This window comes from Tachypleus tridentatus, chromosome 13, assembly GCF_004210375.1.
Source record: "Tachypleus tridentatus isolate NWPU-2018 chromosome 13, ASM421037v1, whole genome shotgun sequence".
NCBI lineage: Eukaryota > Metazoa > Arthropoda > Merostomata > Xiphosura > Limulidae > Tachypleus > Tachypleus tridentatus.
The window spans coordinates 238,543,913-238,565,086 of NC_134837.1; the positions used below are offsets into that span (position 1 = coordinate 238,543,913).

Below are 21,174 nucleotides of genomic sequence, written 5' to 3' on the forward strand. Positions count from 1 at the left end.
ATTCGAACCCGCAACCCTAGGATTACGAATCGAGTGCCTTAACCACCTGGCTATGCCGGGCCATAGAATCCTTAAGAAACACTCTGGAATAAAGTACAAGTTAGACACAATGTTGGTTATGACAGCGCCGATATATATATATACATATACTAATTATAAACTATATTGGTTATAACAGGAATGATAAATGCACACAGTAATGGTTCACCAGTGATGGTACATGTACATATTTTAATAGTGAACTTTTTTTCTTTTTTTGAATCGAAAACATAGCTTATGCCTAATATAATTTTTACAGGATTAGTAAGCATCGAAAACAAAACTACAGTTAAAAACTAAGCATGCAGATTTCACTTCTCGTGAACACAGATTTTCACTATATTTAGATTTAAGTTATAACTGTTCTTCTGGTAATCTTTTTTCAGCACTATTTACGCAAAAGATACGGCAATTATTTTACCTGTAAAAAAACTATACTTGCCGTATTTCCCCGAGTATAAAATGTTCGGTTTGACGTCACTTTTGTAATCTCGTAGGAGCCAATCAATTTCTTAGTTTCACATTTTAAAATGGTAGAGAGGTTACGAGTATCGGCAGTATATCCTACTAACCAGTGCTTATAAGCAGAATATCTGAAACTTTTGTATTTGTGTGCGTTTACTACTTTTTGAGAACAAAATACAAGCAATTTCACAAGTAGGAAAAAATGTTAAACTTCCTATGATATGCTTTTGTAGCTCTTACAATACTGTCCTATTATTTAAAAAACTTTCATTCCATTGTGAAACCCCTTATACCGTAAACGTATCGGTAAACATAAATTTAAAAAATACAGCTCAAACAGGGTTGAAATGGTTTCTAAAAAAACCAAGTAATTATACTTCTTCTGTTTTCCATTTCTAAAGTTTACAAGTAAATAAATAGAAATATATCGCATTTTCCATTGAACTTTAAAATACAGATTAACATTAACAGCCCGAGCAAAACTGGTTACACGCAATACTAACAACAGCCTTGTTTCTGCCAGCTGGGTTGGTGTTCGCTGCAGTCTTCTAATTCGTCTTAATTTTCTATTATAACAAATTTTAATAAATAATTTCTTTTGATGTATCGAAACATAGGTGTAACTTAATGACATATGATAATGCCACAAACAAATGTGGAAAACATATAGTGGAAAATTGTACTAAAAAGCATTTGAACAACCTACTCAGATGACAACCATTGGTTACCTAACCCACCCACGAGCTGGTTGGTCACTGGCTACCTGTGGCCTCAGATATTTGATTCAACTATAAATTATGGTCCTGTGACACAAGTGCGAAGAAACCACGTAGCCTGAATTTATCTTCTGGATACACCACCGACCTCAAACACCAAGTAAGGCTTTTAAATTTACAAATACGTATATAGCTACTATTTAACACAATTTTGGCATTACTTTTAAATAGAAATCTCAAGATATTCCTATTAATGTTTAACACTTATAATTCAAAAGATTTACATAACTTACAATTCAAGACGTTTATAATAGTCAAATCTTTAACAGTACAAATATAACAATCGTTGATAGTTCTTAATGAGAAAGTGTAATTAATTCTGAAGGAAATGAGGGGAAAAATATCCTTTTAAATACATAGAATAAAGGATTTGACCTATAATTGACAGGAAAACGTTAACAACATCAAAAGGAATATCTATAGAAAGTAAAACAAAATCAACATTTGATTAACAACAGATTTCACAACCTGTTAGTAATTAATGCTCAAGAAAATCAAACCTTTTAACAATTTCACTTCCAGGTTTACAGATAAACAACTCTCCTGGTGTTAAGTTTATTTCTGTACACACACACAAGTGAGGTTATATAATCACATAACACATGTTGTATAAAGTCTTTGTTTGTTTTGTTTGTTCAATTTTCGCTCCAAACAACTGGAAAGCTATCTGCACTAGCTGTTTCTAATTCTGAACTGATAGACTAAATGGAAAGCAGCTAACCAACACCAACTACACTTCATCAATAAATAACAGAATTAAAATGCTCATTATAAAGCCTTACAGCTATAAGCGTCGGTGTGTTGAATGACCGGTTTTGATCCAGTGAATTGAGCGCTTTAACCATCACACTGTGCCATGTATTATTAGATATAAGTACCTAAAATACCTTAAAAATTATTATATTCTTATATTGTTTAATTAATAAGATGAAATGTTCGTATATTTCCAAAGTTTTTGCTATGAAATATAAAAATACTGCTTTTATGTTATGCAATATGTCTTTTATATAAAATTAAACTATTATCAAACTTTTCACGATTAAAATTATAGTGTATTACCCATGTACCCATGATACTAATGGATACTAAAATGTCTTTTTATGGTTACCATTTTGTAACTAACATGATAAAGGCCAGATAAAGCCAACTACTTAAATATTAGCAAGAAAAAAGTGTTTAGAAAATTTAATTTAATAATACTTGCACATGTGAGAAACATACACAACTCTTACAGCATGATGCTAAGTGAAAATCTGAGAAATACAAATTATTCACACAGAACTAGTCTAGGAAATATAACTCTACTAAATTTAATAAAAGATGGAGTGGGGCAGAAAAATAAAAGGAACAACTAGAGGTTAAAAAGCAATAAAACTAACACAAAACATGGACCAAAGTGAAAAATATGGTGATTAATCAAATTTCACAAAGAGAGAGACCAAAATAGCAAAGGGGGGGAACTTCACCATAAGATAGAGATGATAAAACAACTTTAGAAATATTACCACAAGAGAGATATATAAAACTAAGTCTGCATGAACAAATATGTAAATTGGATACCATTACAAACCAAAATGAATGAACAAACAAAATATCTACAAAATTCTGGCAAAAAAACAAAACCACAACACTATAAACATCATGCTATGAAATAAGGGGAAGATTTGTTTATAATGCCAACAGGATAAAAATTATACACCAGCCAAGCATAACATAAGAGGTAACTTTTATGTATGAAAATTGAAACTTTGCATACATTGTGTGTTACATCAGTGTTCTTTTATCCACATCAGTAAACGTACTATTACCTACAAAATATGACTCAAACACATGTATACATAGTGATCTATATATGAAAAAATGGTAGTCTTTCTCCCAAAAAATAAAATGAACTTATTATATTGAGTGTAGCTTCAAGTATTTCTTTACATGTTATGAAACTGGCATTACTACAAAATACAGCACTGGAACCATTTTAAAAAGAAGGCATACTTTAATAGATATGACATAAATTATAAACCAAACAGTATTTACAAATAAAAATCAAATGCTTAAGTGTTTTCACTTAATTTTTTTCTCCTGTATAGTTTTAAATAATACTCATCTGTAACTATGTTTGTTTTAGCAAACTAATCAAAACTGGACACTTGCTTATCATATAAATATTTGTTTTATTCTTCTTTATAATTTTTACATTTATTTAAAATCACTTGCTCTTTACAAGAATTACATTTATAGCTTTCACCGCTCTTCCACTACTTAATTTCATCTGTTTGCAACTAGGCTAATGGAAGCCATTAAACCTTCATGTTATTCACATTTTGTTTGTTTGCTTTTTTTTAATTTCATGCAAAGCTACACTAGGGCTATCTGTGCTAGATGTCCCTAACTTAGTGTAAAACTAGAGGGAAGGCAGCTAGTCATCACCACCCACTGCCAACTCTTGGGCTATTCTTTCACCAAAGAATAGTGGGATTGACTGTCACATTATAACACTACCACTGCTGAAAAGGTGAGCATGTTTGTTGTGATGGGGGGTTTGAACCTACGAATCTTGAAATACGAGTTGAGGGCTCTAGCCACCTGGTCATGTCAGGCCTTCAAACTTTGAACATTTCTGCACGAGGAGATGGTTTTGGCAACTAATAACCAAGAAACTGGTTCTTTTAAAAAAACATCTGACGTACAGTAATCTGTGTTGTAGTAGAGTAAGTTCTGTTTCATCTTGAAACACATTTCATTACATATACATGTAACATGTCCACTTTTCACAAACTTTCTTAAGATTTTCAAAGATCTGTTGCAGCACACTTTATTAAATTTTCTCTGTTGTTTTAGAATAACTGTTAAAGCTTTATTAATAGTTAGAAACAAACACCCTGAATTGATAGCTTTTATTTTGGTAATATACCTCTTGGGGATGTTTTCAACAAATTACAAACATTATTTGAATTTGTTTATACAACGATATTTAAATTCTTATTAGAGATTATGATACAAATAGGATTTTATCAGTAGGTTGTTGTTTTTCATTACTTTGTGTCTACAAGAACATTTCTGAACTTGGTCTCATTATTATTCCAAAAAGAACACATGATAAAAATTTAAGATTGAACATAGTTTTCCTACTAACAATAACATAATGATAATTCTTTTAGGCAGGATTAGAGTACATTAATCTACGAAACGTTTTTTCTCCCTTTTTGTTAGCTATATATTTGTGTGTCAGCAATACTAAGCATTAGACTCATCTATAGTTGATTTGACTAATCATTCATCAGGATCTCTACCAGACTATCCTCAAACTGAAATTATTTTAGGCAACATGAGAGTAAATTAATCTATATGATCTTAGATGTAGTCAAATACATCAATCAACTCAGAACTAATAAAAAGGAAAAAGGACTCTTAGATTAATTTACTATAATCCTACCTAAACAATTTTAAGTGCAGTGGCTACTGAAGATTCTCTCTTGTTTAGTTTTCATTAAAAATATACATTTAAGATAATAAAAAATAAAATCCAATAGAAAATAAATGTTTTGTTATGTCTTAAATATACTATTTTATAATTATAAATTATTTATATCTTAAAACATAAGTAATTACATTGGTTTATAATAGTCATTTCAAGAACATGGTGAAATACAATAATTTTCTAAATAAATAGCAGAAAAAGTAACCTTTATGATAAGCACCCTCTACACTAAGAGTTGTCAAAATTTTACAGAAACAGTTGGAACATGCTTAAGGTGTCATACAACTTCTGAAAGCTCTTAAAGCTGAAATATCTTATATCTAACACAAAACAAAATCTATAACAAGGTTGTTTTCCTGCCAATTTCAGACAAAACGTTAAAACAAAGCTATCACCTTTTTAATCTCTTTAATTGTTAATGTTTAAAAACTAATATCACACTTACTTATCCTTACACAAAATAAGATAATCAGTTATTTAAGCCACAATTCTATTTATTGTTGATGTTTGTTATTAAGCACAAAGCTATACAAAAGGCTAGCTGCCCACTACAGGTATCAAAACCTGGTTTCTAGCATTATAAGTATGCAGACATACCACTGTGCCAGTGGGGGTCATTATAGCTATTGTATCCAAAGGAAAAAATTTATATATTTATACACATTAACTTTCACATTCTTATAATATTGGGTACACATTACTTTAGAAATGCTCATATTATGAGATTAGATCACTTTACTTCAAAAATATTGACCAATGTAGGTGTGGAGTGTGTCAGTTTCTATCCAATCTTACTTTCTTTTGTTTAATTCATCAAAATAATTATTTAAACAAATTTTGAAGATTAAATTTACACATCTACCATATTTCAAAAGATAATCAAATATATCTCTGTAAAATAAAGTTGATAATTGTAAAGTTGTGTCAGGGACTTTGGGAATATATTCAAGACATCAAGGGATCAAGAAAGCAGATCTAAGACTGCAACCTAATATGTTTTCATCCATTATAAATGTAATATATTAGATACAATGTTTACTAAAGGAAAAGGACTGCACTGAATTCCAATTTTGGCAATATCTTTGCATTTAAGAAATCCAAGTTTGACAAACCAATGTTCAACTTTATTAGTAGTTCTATAATATTTTATTAAACTGGATAATAGTATATTCAGTAGTGACAAATGTGCAATACAATGCATTCATTCTAAGCAATAATTTCTCCCAAATAACTACATTTAGGCACTATGTAATTTTTGTTTTTATTTCCATAAGGAACCAGGAACAAGATGAAGAAACTGATAATGGTGATGTACATACTACAGCTCTTCACTACACAATGCACCATGAATGAAATTACCCTGGAATTGATACCAATCCATAAAATTCAGGATCATAACGATACCATCTCACCAACTGTCATCTCTTCAAAACATGCTGCAGAGAATGATAATTTCCAGCAAAAGTTCCTAACCACAAAACTAATACCAGGGAATAAAAGAAACTTATATACAAGACAATTTGCCATGCTTACTCCTCTTAAAAAAAGATTTCAGAGAGATACAGAGAACAAAGAAAGAATCAAGTTGATGTCCATTGACCTCTCTGCCTTGAGGCCTATGAAAAGTCAAGATGAATTTCCTGATGAAAGCTGGATATCGAAACCAAAATCTTTGGAAGTTGATGTATCAATTCTGGGACAAAACATTCAGAATGAACAAACATCCATAGGATCCACTGCAAACTTTCCAAGTCCATTATCCTTTCTGACTCTAGAGAAAACAGTAAAACCTCCTGAAACAATGTGGCAACCTACTGAAAAAGATGAGTTCATAAACAGAATTGTTCCTCATACAATATCCAATGAAATACTAAATGATACTAGAAAGGATACTGTAAGGTTTCCCTTTCTTCAATTTCTTTTAGCCCCTTTAGGTATCTACCCACTGTTGAAATTACCTTCTCACTTTATTATTAACCATCTGAGAAACCCAGTAATGAAAGATAACATTTTAAAGCAATTTAACCAACTACTTATCAACAGCAAACCAGATGCATTATCTGATTTCATTCAAAATGAATTAATTGAAGAAAAGAAGAAAAGTAAACTGCAAACAGACTTGCAAAATTTATTAGAAGAAAGGTTTTTATCAAATACACCAAATGACAAACACAAAGATTTTGTTACAAAAAAGGACCCACTTGTTAAAGAGTGGAGCACAGATGGAGATCTTTCTGAAGTGTTGAAGACTGATTATGAAGGAAAAAGAAGAAATTTGAAAAGTCACAAACAAATGAAGAAACATAAGAATTATGACAAAGGCTACAGTAATTTCTTTATGTTTAATAAATGGAAATCAATCAAACAGAATAACATCAAACAAAAAAAAAAAAGTTTCAGAGAAGGGTCAGAAAAGATTTTACATTTTCAATACCAACCACTATTTATCACTAGAATGGCAAAAAATAACATCCCTATTAAAAAAAATGTGTTTCTGTCACAAGGTTGGGGGCCAGGAGGTGGTCATCTCAAAGCTAATTCATCAAAAAATCATAGAAAAATGGAATCACAAATTAATATTATGTCTCCTGTAGAAGAACATATTCAGCTAGAATCCCAGCATTTCCCACAAAGAAATTTTGGAAAACACTGGCGAGCTGGTCACCTTCTAGGGCCCTACTGGTAAAATTCCTTACTAACCCAGTTTAGATGTACTGGAAAAGGTATTATATATCAAGAGAATTTGTTTGTCTTGCAGTCTGTTCTCTCTGACCATGATGATTATTTTCTGTGAAAAAAGCTTTCATGTGTTATTAATTTATTAAAGCAACATTGTTAAACAGATTTATGTTGGTAGTATTATATCCAACAAATCAAATGTAACTTGAAGTACAACAATAAAATTATCATTGTGAAAGCAGACTTTATGAGCAGTTCGGTGTTATTTTACAAGAAGTTGCTTCATGTAGCAAAAATACATGCTTACAACAATTTTAAATTAACTACAGTGTAAAGAAAACTATCAAAAGAAGATTGCAAATTTGAATTTTTTTTTCAAAAGTCAGTTGATATATTTTATTTTTCTTAATACTTAAGTATGTAAACAAATTAGTTTTAAATCTGGTGCATAGCATACACTAACTTTTTCTGAAAAATATGTTTATCTTGATCTTGAGAGTTTTGTTGCTATGTCACTTAAAAGATACAAATGAAATTATCAGAACGTCCACTTAAATATTAATAAAAATTAAATGGCAGTTAGAAAACCATGAAGGTAAACACTGATGTCATATGCTGCTATTGATAATCATAAGTTAATGTTATAAAACTATTCATATTATAAGTCTTGCAAATATAAAAAAAATGCTGTAAATGAAGAATATGGTAATCATGACATATGATTTTAAATGTTAAAGAACATGTAATTCGTCTTATCAACACTACATATGCAAGTGTTTCAAGGCCACAGAAAAGTCTTGAAATTAATTTAGTATAAGCAGCAAATTAAATGTCAGGCAAATACATTTAAACATGATAAACATTTTTAATTTAAACAAAGCTATCCGAGAATGTCTTAACTGTTAACTGCATGTATCATCATTTGACCACTTAACACTTCTCAAAAAGGACATTACACTGAAGGCTTAAGGATTCTTCTATGACATTTAACTTCCACAATTACATGTGTGTGTGTGTGTGTGTGTGTGTGTGTGTTTGTAAAAATGAGAAACCCACAAATTTCACATAATTAAAGCATCTCAAACTTAAGACTAATGGCCTCAAAGATCACTACTTTGCATATAATCTAAACAAAAATAATTATATTTCTGAGGACTGTGCTTCAAAATGTATTGATGTACTATACAAGTTAAATATATAAACAGAAAATAGACATATCAGTGTATGCAATAATGCATTCTTTCCAATAATGAAATATACATTTTATGTTACTCAGTTTCACTGGTCACCTGAAGACAAGATGCTTTTTAATGTTCTATTGAGTGATTTTTCATGGAATTGAAGCTATTTTAGTTAGAAGTAATATATGTTGATATGTGCAAAAATTACTTAATGTCTCACTTACCCCTCATACTGGAAAATAGAGAACAAATTATTTCAAGTAACATTAAATCTAATGCTCTCCTTTGACCTAAAGTTCTTGTTGCATGTGTATTACCATTAATTTCTGATTCCAGCAAATCACCCTTAAAAAGTAACTCTGTAATTAATATTATTAACTTAATATACTGAAATAAACAGAAATACACAATGCCATAAAACAATAATTCAAATACATTTATTCATCAGTTGTATACCCTCTCTGTTAGCAACATTTTTGGTCAATCTCAGTAACATTTCATAAGATTCTGTTAATATAAAAGGTTAAAATTAGTTCTAAATCCACATACTATGCTAATAATGGAAAATAAAAGTTCATAATAAATAACAATAAATTAAAAATATCAAAACTTTATATATTCCTTCCTAATAAAATTTAGTGACTAATGAAAACCCATTGAATGGTTTGATTAATATTTAATAGGCTTTCATTGGTCACTAAATTTTGTTAGGAAGGAACATTTAACAGTGACAATTTTAACAAGAATATTTTTTGTTTAGAAACATCTGTAGTAGTAGTTTTTGTTGTGTTTTTTCCCTCAGATAGTGGAATGGACAGATTCATGTTAGCAGCTCCAAGTAGAAACAAGATCATAAACATTTAGAAACATGGTTTTCTTTTAATCTATTTTTGAAGTACTTTTTATGCATGAGTTATATATATTTGTTTTTGAGAAATACTGTATTTCTTACAATGGCTAAACATGAGTTAAAGCTGTTAAGGGACAGTATTGAGAAAACAAAGCAAGCTTTAAGTTTGAGTGGTATATATACATACAAACGTAATGCTTGTCATGTTCACCTTGTCTTTGCAGGTTGCTACACACTTTCTCTCTTTTTAGTATAGACTGACATAATGTATGGAATTAAAAAAAACAAACTTAATCATAAATTAAAAAGCCTGATTTCTCCAAAACAAAACTGTAAAGATTATAAAAACTTTCAATAGTTAAAGTTAATGTGATGACATACTCATACCACAAAAGGCTGAATACAGATCATAAGAAAAGCAGGTTACATTTAGAAGTTAAAAAGCATATTAGTGTAAAAGAAACATTTTAAAAAAATCACAGTTAATAGAAAAAAACTATACATCAGTTAACAAATAAAATGAGTCACACAGATTCCATATTAAAATGTTCTTCACATTTGAATATTTGTTAAATAAATTTTGTAAATTTTACATTTAGAAACTGGTCTGTGTTAGGAAGCAGATAAAAAAAAACATGGGTGCACTCTCTAAATGATAGTTTGTTTTTTTTACACATTCAATCACCTATTGATACATCATGTACCACAAGCTGCAACATATTTAATGATCTCCTAATGTTTTGATAATAATTTATCACACTCAGTTTACAATAACTTTTGATATAGCTTTTGATCCCAATTTTAGTTCTGTTTTCACATTAAGACTGCTTGAAATTACTGGCCCTGTATATAAGTTATATAGAGTAATATGAATTATTAATATGGAAGAAAGAAGTTTTGAGCAATATAACTTTAATATGTCAGTTCTCAATTAATATTTTCAAATCTAGGAGTTAGCCACAAACCTCAGGAGTCAGGTATCTAACTTAATTTCACAACTGCTTATACCAGGAAATGGGAGCTATACCAGTGCCTCCATTATACAAGTTTTCCTTTCTCCAAATTTTCTCAAAATAATTGTACCATTGCAATTCCAGACAATAATTTACCATTTTTTGAGAAATTGTCACTCAGAAATTAATTATGTTTGCAAAAATTCATGTGTGGCATGATATCCGGGGTTTGCACGTGCAGGATTTGGCAAGTGATCAAACAGTTAGTCATCTGGAGGAAGCCTAGCCTCCTCTTATTTTTAGCTATTAGTACAGAAATACAAAATATTTTTATTTGGTTAAGGTTATTTGATTAGAGATTTAAAATATAATATACAAAATACATATTAAGATTTCTTAAAGATTCCACTCAACCTCAGTTGTCATCCATTGTTCTATGATGCTTGGCAAACATCCTTTAGATCATACATGCATGTTCAAGTTGTGTTGAGATGTTCCCCAGATATGCTTTGTCCTCTTCCCTAGAGATAGCTGGTATATTCAATCTGTTTTAATAATTTCCAGTCATGGATCTGTGCTAATTTTGACTTATTTTTCACAGGCATTGAGAGGGTGCTGAAATTTATGAGCTATTTATACACATGTTAGTGACTAAATTCAACTAAAACAGGAATGGGCAATCAAATGAGGAAGTATTGCAGAAGAAAAAGTGGGATTAGAGTTGTATAACAACATTTAGAGCAATCAAGCTTACACAACTAATAGTTGGCTTTTATAATTATGAGGACTTTTTATAATTTGTCATGATGATGTGATTAAATGACAGTAGAATGATTAAATCTAAGGAACTTAAACATGTTGAAAAACTGTATTTAGATTAAACAATGGGCTAACTAGTAAGATACACTAACGTCACAAGTATCTGCTATTTTTGCTTTTCCAGTGTGGTTAATTGAGCCACCAGTGTAAGTTTACTTACTTTCACAGCAATGAGTGCACGATAATGATCACATGATATCAACAACCACTTTACAGTATTGCCTGGACTAACTGCCTTTAATCTTGTTTGAACTAACACACACACAGTTTGAATTAAGAAAAAGAAAAACAAAATGTAACACAATTAGTAATGTATTGCACAACCTCATTGCTTCATTCCTGAAAAAAACATGAAGAAATGCTGAATCCACTACTTAAATCATAGAAACATTTTAATTTAAGACTCAGAGAATGTGAAAATAGTTCTGGACTTCCAAAAGGGCAGAACTGTTCTAGATTCAAGTTGTATTTAGCACATGAATAAAATGAGAGAAAATACCAGGTGCCATGATGAAATTTTTAGTTACCATGGAGACCTAGCACCTGGGATTTTTCAAGGCCTATACTAAGTATTGTCTAATGAGAGTTGTGCATTTTAATTCAACTTACATTCTAAAAATGTAGCTATACCTATTCCTTTAATGTTACTTTATTAATAATATTAACCACAGAGTAAAATTTTCTGTAACTAAAATAAGACTGTAGTTCGACTGATGAATAATAAACACATTTTCAGTTATATAAACTGTTGTTCAGCTTTAACTAGTAAGAAATCAACTATTCTCAGTTGTTATTGTGACTGACCCTAGCTCTTGGTGAGATACAAGTGAGTAACTATTAATTGTATCTGTCTGGTTTAGACCTATCTTTCAATGAGTTATGAATACATGTTCTTTAATGTTGTTTGTTCCATGCTGTAACAACTTTTTTTTTGAGCATCTAAAGTGAATATCAGTGTTATAATCACCTATGGTCTGACTAGCTATAATATATGTGCTCTTAAACCTTAACAAAAATGACCTTTAACATATGATAAACGATATCTCATGCTGAGCTACATATGTGCATATCAAAATATTTAGTATTTTATAATCGTTCACTGAGTGCTTAAAACAACCAAAGGAAGTGAGTTATATATTCTCTTAGCAGGAATCCTTACTATTTAATGTCATATACTATTACTACATTTTCTTGATGCAAAGGAACTAAAAATCTGCCTCATGATACACAATTAGTAAAAATAATTAACTACTAAAATACAATAACCTGTTGAATAAATATAACGAAACACTAATAATTTACATTATCAGTTAAGTATTGATATAAAAAAGAATTCCCTGAAAAAGACATAGAAAATCATTTTATTTGATATTTGCAAAATTATAGCATATTGTATGTAATCTTCATTTAGTAAAACAAAAACATTTTTATTCCACACTCAATTGTTATGTATTTGGTACAAATTTAAAGCCACCTAATGGGGACCAAAAAGTTTCTTATTAGTGTTCTTAAGGTTCCACAAATTTTCGTATAACTGATTTTTTTATTACTATTCACTCTTTTACTTAATGTTAATTAATTTCTTACAATTAATTTGTTACATATAAAAGAAAACTATAAACTTCTCACCATTCATTTCTCTCATAGCTTTGATGAAATCTTGAGGATCTCTGAAACTAACAAAACCAAATCCTTTGGTTTTATTTGTGCGTTTGTCTCTAACAACCTTAGCCTTCATGAAAGAAGAATATTTACCAAAAGCTCGAGTCAACACCTCATCAGTAACATCGTTTCCCAAGTCTCCACAAAATATTCGAAAATCATCTGTTGAAGTGATAAAACAAAGATATCTGAAAATCATAACAAAATGCCTTGTGAAAATGTAATTACAAATTGGTGCATTCTAGTACTACCATAACAGATGTCTTAATTTTTTCAATGTTGTAAAAACATGAATTTCTATGGAGGAAAAAATTAACATTTGTCTCTCAGTAGAAGCTTCAAAGAAATTGAGGCATAAAATGGTCTTAAATATGCAACAGCAAAAATATATGAAAATTGTTTGAGAAAATTTTGCAAAAAATATTTGCTAATCCTGTAAAAATGCTTATGGAATTTTATGCTTTCTTGTCATTTATTAATAAAAATATCCAATACCTATAAATAGAAAATGTTTAGAAATTATACCTTCAAATTACATCTTACTTGCAGGTTTCATAATAGTTTGTCTTTTATTTCAACTTTACAAGACTAGTGATAAAACTGATAATTTTACATATTCTACCTTTTACTATGTTGAGCAGAAGTTATGTGTAAGTTTTCTTTCTTCTAAAAGTTAAATGTTACACAACGTACAAAGTTACATGGTGAAATAATTAAAGCCTTTCTAGCACATCTAGTGATATACAAGTAATATGCTAATTTTCTACTACTTTTTCTTTACTAGTTACATAAAAACATCCATTATTGTAAACCCAAAGTAATTTTCAAGTTACATAAGCATAAATGTTTACATTTATCAATGTTTCTTCATTTTTCTTCATCATAATTTAAGTTCTTAATAATGACATTTATTCAAAATAAAACCATTTTTTATACATATGAGTAGGTTATTCAATATGTGATTGTTTACAATGTTACCCTAGGCTCATACGTACTTTTGTTCACATCTTTCTAACAATTAGTTCTCTCTTGTGCAACAGACCTAATTGTGCATGGAAGCTACTTGAGCTCTTTAGTTCAAACATAATTGAATGTGGAAAGAATAGAGGAGTGGGATTATTAGAGGTATTAATCTGAATACTAAATATTTACATAATAAATACAAAACATGTACTTCTATATTAATTAAGATATGATCAATATTGCCTTCTACTAGTGATAGAAAAGCATTTAAAAGTAATATGTTCAAAAACCTGTTAATAAAAAATATTAAAAAGAAAGCCAAACTTCAAAGGGCTCAGCCAGATGCAAATCACAAATTATCTAAGGATTTCCAACAGAATTTTCTAATTCTGCATCATAAAAGGCTTGTTAGGCCACCTTAAAAACAATAAAAGCATTAGCAGGCAATGCAACCTCCATGCTCAATAACTACTCTTATGTATTTAAACTCTTGATAATCTTCTTCTTTGATTAAGCAAGACAAAGAAACAAAAAAGAAATGTGCACTATAGTACAGGAGACAGGTGGAAATGTATGAAGAGGTATCTTTTAGAAGTACATTTTTATGTAAGGAAAATGTACCTTCTGAGATGATAACTTATTTCCACACACAGAACAGACTAACAGTGAAAAGGTGACAGGAATGTGACAAGAAGAGTCTTGCATAATCTGAACAAGCTCAACAAACAATGGACTGGACAAATACCACCCATGAAGATGAAGGGTTGATATCCCATGATGAAAAAAAATGGATGTGTTGAGATAGAGAAAGGTGGATCTAGATGCTAAGTGAAGAAGCAGAGGAAATCAAGAAAAACAGCTGTCAGCAGAAAATATGCCCAACAATGGCAGAAGAGTAAGAGACCCAAAAGGGTTTGATGTGACATGAAAATCACTAACAAGAAGAGCAATAAACTAGACCATTAATAGAGGGATGACAAGAAAAAGAGGAGGGACTAGAACCTGGAATGGAAAGATTAATCCAACCAAAGAACAGGGAAAAGAATAAGGTAAGAATTAATAAAAAACCTGAAAAAATAATGAGGACAAATAGTATTGTTGGCCAGAGAGAAACAATCACCACCAAAGATGTCTAGGTAAAGAAAGCAAGCCCAATAACTGACATGTACATAAATAGAAGAAAGCATATGGTGAAGAAGAATGTAACCTGACTCAATGTTTCAATATCAAAGGAATAAAGTAAGGACAGACAGAGCAGGACAAGTGGAACAGGCTAAGTTGACAAAGAGAAAAGATCAGACTTCTTCAGGAAACTCCAATGGACATAATGGAATACTTCAGACAAAATGTGAACATAGGAAAGGGAATACAAGACAATGATAACTTGAAAATGGGAAACCACAGAATGTAATAGAGAGGCTCAATCCTCAAGCAAATCAAAACCAAAAGTGCCACAAACATTAGGAGGATGAGGCATTTTAGTATAATGAGTGATTAGAGAAGAATGAAATAGTCATAAGTAATGAGTTATTCAAGGTTAGTGGTATGCAAATCACAGAGGCAAACATGCAACAAAAATAACCTATTCTTTGTATAGAGGCAAACTGTCTCAGAATCTCATGTTCCAGCATGAAAAAAACGATATGGTTATACAGCCACAGAACAGAGATAAAATGTATCCTGCAGTTGAGTCAATATTGAGAATTCCCAAACACAGACAGTAGTAATAATAATAATAAAAGATCAACATTTTTGTTTCCTTTTTTTCACCAAGTGCACTTAACCAAATATTGTTCATTAGAAGTGGAGATAACATGATCATAAAATGCATTTTGGTTACTGGAAGTTAATAAACCAGATGAGTGTTCTACCAACAATGAATCAGGAAATAAACACCTTCAGCCTAAAGATTTAAAACAGGACTTAATGAGTTTGTGTTCCAAAAAACAGTGTGTTAAAATTCATGAGAGTATATACAATGATAGTAATCTACATTCAAAGTCTATTAAATCTAATTAATAAAAGTGAAGCAATAATAATTTACTGAAGAATTAAAACTGATGAAGACAGACAATATTTGACAACTAAATGGTTAAGATTACAACATAACAGTAATTCAGTTGAAACTATGATATTTCAAAAATCTCATGATATTAATACAGCAAGATGGATCACTAACAAAATAATACACAGCAGTACAAAAAATAAAAAGTGATATTAGTCAAAAGGTATGTTACTGTTGAAAGTATGCTAGTACATTTTTTCTTTCATATTAAATATTAGATGTTAAAAGTTTATCCAACAATAACTTTGGAACAAATAAGAGCATTGTTGTGGTTAATTATCTCAGTGGCATAAAAAAAAAAGAGAGAAGATGAAACTAATTTTCAGTGAAATCTTCATGTATGCTGTGTACGTACAAGACAGCATTATAGAAACTGTCATTTTAAGTATCTAACTACTTTTAATACTCTTGTTTCCTCTCACGATAAAATTACTTTGTAATATGTAAACACACACTGGTAGAAGGGGAATTAATATTGTTCAAACTTGAATTTTATGACATTTTCAACATTGACCTCACATCTCTTAAATGATTAAAGCATTATGGAGATTACAAATAACTATTACTTCTCAGAGATAATCCAAGATCAATTAAACATAATTGCTTTAAAAAAGCATTACTTTTAATAATGGAAAAAGAAGTAGGAGTAATGAGTAAAAATAAATAAAAAACACACACTAATTTCTGAAGATAAACAGTTAATAATGCAATAGCTATACAAGATTTGAGAAGAAAAATATACCAAAATTAATTAGTGGTTTGTGTATGATAAATGAATTACAAACCAAATATGTGCAGTGATAAATCCTATGGTTGTGTTACTAAATAAAAGAAATGTTGCATTACTATATTATTTCAAAACCACATTCCTTAAACATTTGTTGTTATGCTAAATAACACTTAACTGATAAAGAAAGCACAACAGAAATATAAACTTGCCTGATTCCCATTCTAACAATGAATTATCTTCCCATATTTGATTTCCTGCATTTCTAATTATTCGCTTTTTCTTCTCTTTTTTCTTTGGTGGTGCTGATTCTTCAGATTGTTGTGAAGAGATATGGCTGTTGAAACTCACAGGTCCCATTTTTGATACCACAGTGGTTTCACTTGACATGGCTGTTACAACCTGACCACCCATGTTAACTTTTCCAAGTGTAGAATAAAAAGTATGGTCTACAGAACCTGTTTCTTTTCCTCCATCTTCTTCACCTAATCTCTCTTCTTCAGCAACAGATTTCATAGGTGGTGCTGCATATACTGTAGGAGTGGCAGCAATCACAGATGTATTAGTAATACTTGTAACTGATGTTGTGACTGCATCTAATTCCTGGTACATCTGAGGACACATAGACCCAGGATATGTCTGCGTAACAGGGCCCATTCCTGGAGCACAATAAATAGGACCCATCATGCCCATTGAACCCATCATAGACATAGATACAGGACCAATTGGACCCATAGGGCCATGATGCATTGGCATTCCTGGTGGCATAGAACCCATCATTCCTGGTGGACCTGGGTGAAAATTTCCTGGAGGAACTCCAAATCCTGGTTGCATGGGTGGACGCATATGGTGAGGAGGATGTAATGGAAGAGTTGGTCTTTGTTGAAGTTGGTGAGGAATAAACTGCATATGTGATGACATGGGTGGAGGTGGTGGTGGTGGTGGATGGGTAGCTAAAATGATTAAGCAGTTAAACACAAGAAGAGTTGTTATAATTTAATAACATTCATACAAAACAAACCAAAGTAACCTATTATACCCTCACAGCCTTTTGATAAATGCATAGTTGGTACTTAGAACAGACAATCTGAATTACGAAAGATAAATGCAACAATTCCTGAATAGTGATTAACATCATAAACAAGTTCAGGCAGTAATATTTTCAGAAGCTAAATTACATAACACACAAGTCAGTTTTGCATTCATAATGTTTACTAGCCAAAGCAATTTCACATACACAAAATTTAATAGAAAAGTATGCAACTCTTTGTTGGAAAGACTAGTTGTATCTTACTCATCATAATTTAAAGATGATGTGATCACAAAGAAATGTGTTGTATGAACTGTCACAGTATAGCAAAATGATATTCAGCCTTAATAATGTTTTCAGTACAATGCAAAACCATAACAGATAAAATTTTTCAATCTATTAACAGTGATCTAGTTTTATAATTTTTAGAGGAATAAATTGTTTTCAGTATTTTATAGGGACTTACTACATTTTGTTATATTTGTGTTACAACATTCTGGTAAGAATTTCATATTTGTTCAACTGCAAACAATTTTAACTACTGGTTAATGAACTGCAAATTCAATGGTATATTTTCTGCTTCTCTGCAAGTTGTAATCAGTTGTTGAAATCACTTGACATATTCCAGTCTCTCATTGTTCATAATTTGTGCTCTAAGGATTGCTGATTTTATGCTTTCATCTTTACAGGTGAAATAACCTGATATCCACTATCATACTCTAATTATGTGTGTTGTCTCATATACTTGGAGATCATCCAGTTTTGTTTACTACTATTGAAAATGAATTTATTCAATTGAAACAAAATGCTGACAATTGTTGCACTACACAAATTTGTACTTGTTTAGTTTCTAGCATTTGCCAGCCTCACTCTTCTTGGTAGTAAGCATATTTTCCTATCAATTGACATTGTTGGTAAACTTTGAACACATCTAGGTAGCCATATACTATCAGGTCCCTCTAATGCAGTGGTTCCTAACCAGGGGTGCGAGATAATTTGTTTTGGCCACCTTCACCTTTATTCTTAAATAAATAATTACTGTGAGGGGTGCAAGAACATATTAAAATTTTTTAGGAGTGCGGGCATAAAAAAGGTTGGAAACCACTGCTCTAATTATTAAGATCCTTACTTATATCTTAATCTTGAAGATTAACCATGACTGAGAACAATGAAACAAATGATTTAATAACATTCATACAAAACAAACCAAAGCAGCCTCAGGTATCATCTCAGCATTTTGATATATGCATAAGAACCAATCATGCTGACTGAACCCATCATAGCTATATATACAGGACCAACTGGACCAACAGGGCCATGGAGAATTGGCATTCCTGGTGGACCAGGGTGAATATACATTGTCACCATGAGACATACAGGTCTCAAGAAATCATCAGACAAATAAATAGAATGTTCTAAATGTAAAGTGGCAAATAACTGTACAAAATTATTTTTATGTAATATATTTATCAGAAACCACTAGGGTGAAAAGTTCCCAAAATTCAATACAATACTGAGCTGCAGGAGTCTTTTTTTGTTGTTAAACAATCGATGATTGTTGAATTGTTTATGTATCTCAGTGATGTCGAGAAACCCACTTGTTGAGAAATTTATATGCAAAAACGGCTCGTTTGGGTTGAGAAGATATTTTACATAAAAGGGCGAACAACGTTTCGACCTTCTTCGGTCATCGTCAGGTTCACAAAGAAAGAGGTAACTGACCGGAAGCTGACCACATGTTTGAAAGGGGTTGTGTAACTGAGTGTTGGAATGTAGAGGGCGGTATTAGATGTTTGAATATATAATTTTATTTATTTTATTATATTAATATAGGTATAAAGGCATTCCTTTATATTGGTTTATTTTGGGTTTAAGTTGTTGTATAAGTAAGGCTTCTTTAATTTTGCGTTTGTTTATGTTTGTTTCTTTATTTAGTATTTGAGTGTTTCCTATGGTTATGTTGTGTTTATTTGACTTGCAGTGTTCGAAAACGTGTGAAGGTGACTTTTTATGTTCTTTGAATCTGGTTTCCATTTTTCTACTTGTTGCTCCAATATAGAAGTCGTGGGAGTTATCACATTGTATTTTATAAATAATGTTGGTGTGGTGTTTGTCAGTGTAGTTTTTACGTAGTATAGACCTCAGTTTTGTGCCTGGTTTTTGAATAAATTTGGTATTAACTGGAATGTCATATTTTGTTACTAGTTTTGCCAAATGTTGGTTATTTGTTTGCTGATGTCAGGAATATATGGTATACAGCAGTATATGGTTTCAAGTGATTTTTGATTCGTGAGATATATTTACTTTAGTTGGTTGATTTTGCTTTCTGTCTAGGTGTGTGCGTATAATGTTTTCTACGGCTTGTGGAGGAAACTTATTGATGTTGATGAATTATTGTTTTATTTTGTCTAATTCATCGTTAATTTTATCTGGTGAGCATAGTTTTATGGATGTGTTTATTTGGTTTCTTAGTATGTTGAGTTTTTGTTTTGTTTGATGTGCTGAGTCCCAAGGAATGTATAGTCCAGTGTGGGTGATTTTTCGGTGGATTTCTGTTTTGAATTGTGTATCGGTTCTTGTAATTTTGAGGTTAAGAAATGATATTTGATTGCTTTCTTCCTGTTCACATGTGAAGTTAATGTTGGAATGTATAGAGTTAATGTGATTGAAAAAATTAAGTATGTGTTCTGTAGATTTGAATCCCGCAACAGTGTCATCTACATATCTGTACCAGTGTAGTGGTGGATGTAATGCTGTGTTAATTGCTTGTGTTTCAACTTGTGTCATAAAAATATTGGCTAGAACTGGTGATACTGGGTTGCCCATGCTTAGGCCATTTGTTTGTATATAGTTTTGGTTGTTGAACATGAAGTTTGTCTTTATCATGGTGAATTCTATGAGGGTTGCTAACTGGTTACTGGGAATGTCTATAGTTGGGTTAGGGTCTCAGATATAGAGTTCTAAGGCTATCTTGCAAAAGTTGGAACTTCTGTGAAGAGGGATATAACATCGAAACTGGCCATTAAGGCTTTATGATTAAGTTGATTTAGATTAGACTTGATATTAAAAGAGTCTTTGATGAATGAGCTGGCTGATGTTACAAATTTGGAGAATGCCCATGCTATGTATTTACCAAGATTGTAATTAAACAATTCATATGTGGACATTATTGGTCGTCATGGACAATCTGGTTTATGAGGTTTGGGGATACCGTATATTTGCGGTGTGTGTGAGTCGGTTTTACGTAAGTAGGAATAAAGTGTTTGTGAAATTGTGTTGGCTTTTTTCATTTGTAGTAGCAATTTGTTCAGTTGCATCTCATGTGTCTTTGTTGGATTTGTGTGTATTGGTTTAAATTTGTTCGTGTCTGATAGGATGTTATTCATTTTTTGGATGTATTCATTCGTGTTCATTATGACTATAGCGTTACCTTTATCTGCTTTTAGAATTTTTATGTTTTTGTCTTGTTTTAGGTTTTTAATGGAAT

General features: G+C 31.0%; 2 protein-coding genes across 5 annotated transcripts in view; one reads left to right on the forward strand and one right to left on the reverse strand.

The window, feature by feature from the left end:
- Positions 1-21,174, reverse strand: part of LOC143240811 (uncharacterized) — a 37,762-nt gene that overhangs the window by 8,880 nt on the left and 7,708 nt on the right. For 2 of the 4 annotated variants that reach the window (XM_076483912.1, XM_076483913.1), the window contains exons 3-4: positions 16,870-17,610; positions 12,870-13,064 (exon numbers count right to left, since the gene is read on the reverse strand). In XM_076483912.1, the coding sequence (XP_076340027.1) occupies positions 12,870-13,064; positions 16,870-17,610 (936 nt within the window). Of the gene's footprint in view, positions 1-10,835; positions 10,953-11,001; positions 11,037-12,869; positions 13,065-16,869; positions 17,611-21,174 lie in introns of those variants that run through there. The other 2 variants (XM_076483914.1, XM_076483915.1) reach the window with 2 other exon arrangements.
- On the forward strand, positions 483-7,682 carry LOC143240810 (uncharacterized). Its single transcript, XM_076483911.1, has 2 exons — positions 483-1,380; positions 6,033-7,682. Exon 2 carries the CDS (start codon positions 6,047-6,049, stop codon positions 7,442-7,444), a length of 1,398 nt encoding a protein of 465 aa, XP_076340026.1. The 5' UTR covers positions 483-1,380; positions 6,033-6,046; the 3' UTR covers positions 7,445-7,682.

What these genes read in the sequence shown, in the direction of transcription:
- LOC143240810 (XM_076483911.1), top strand. Translation starts at nt 6,047, where the DNA reads ATGAAGAAACTGATAATGGTGATGTACATACTACAGCTCTTCACTACA.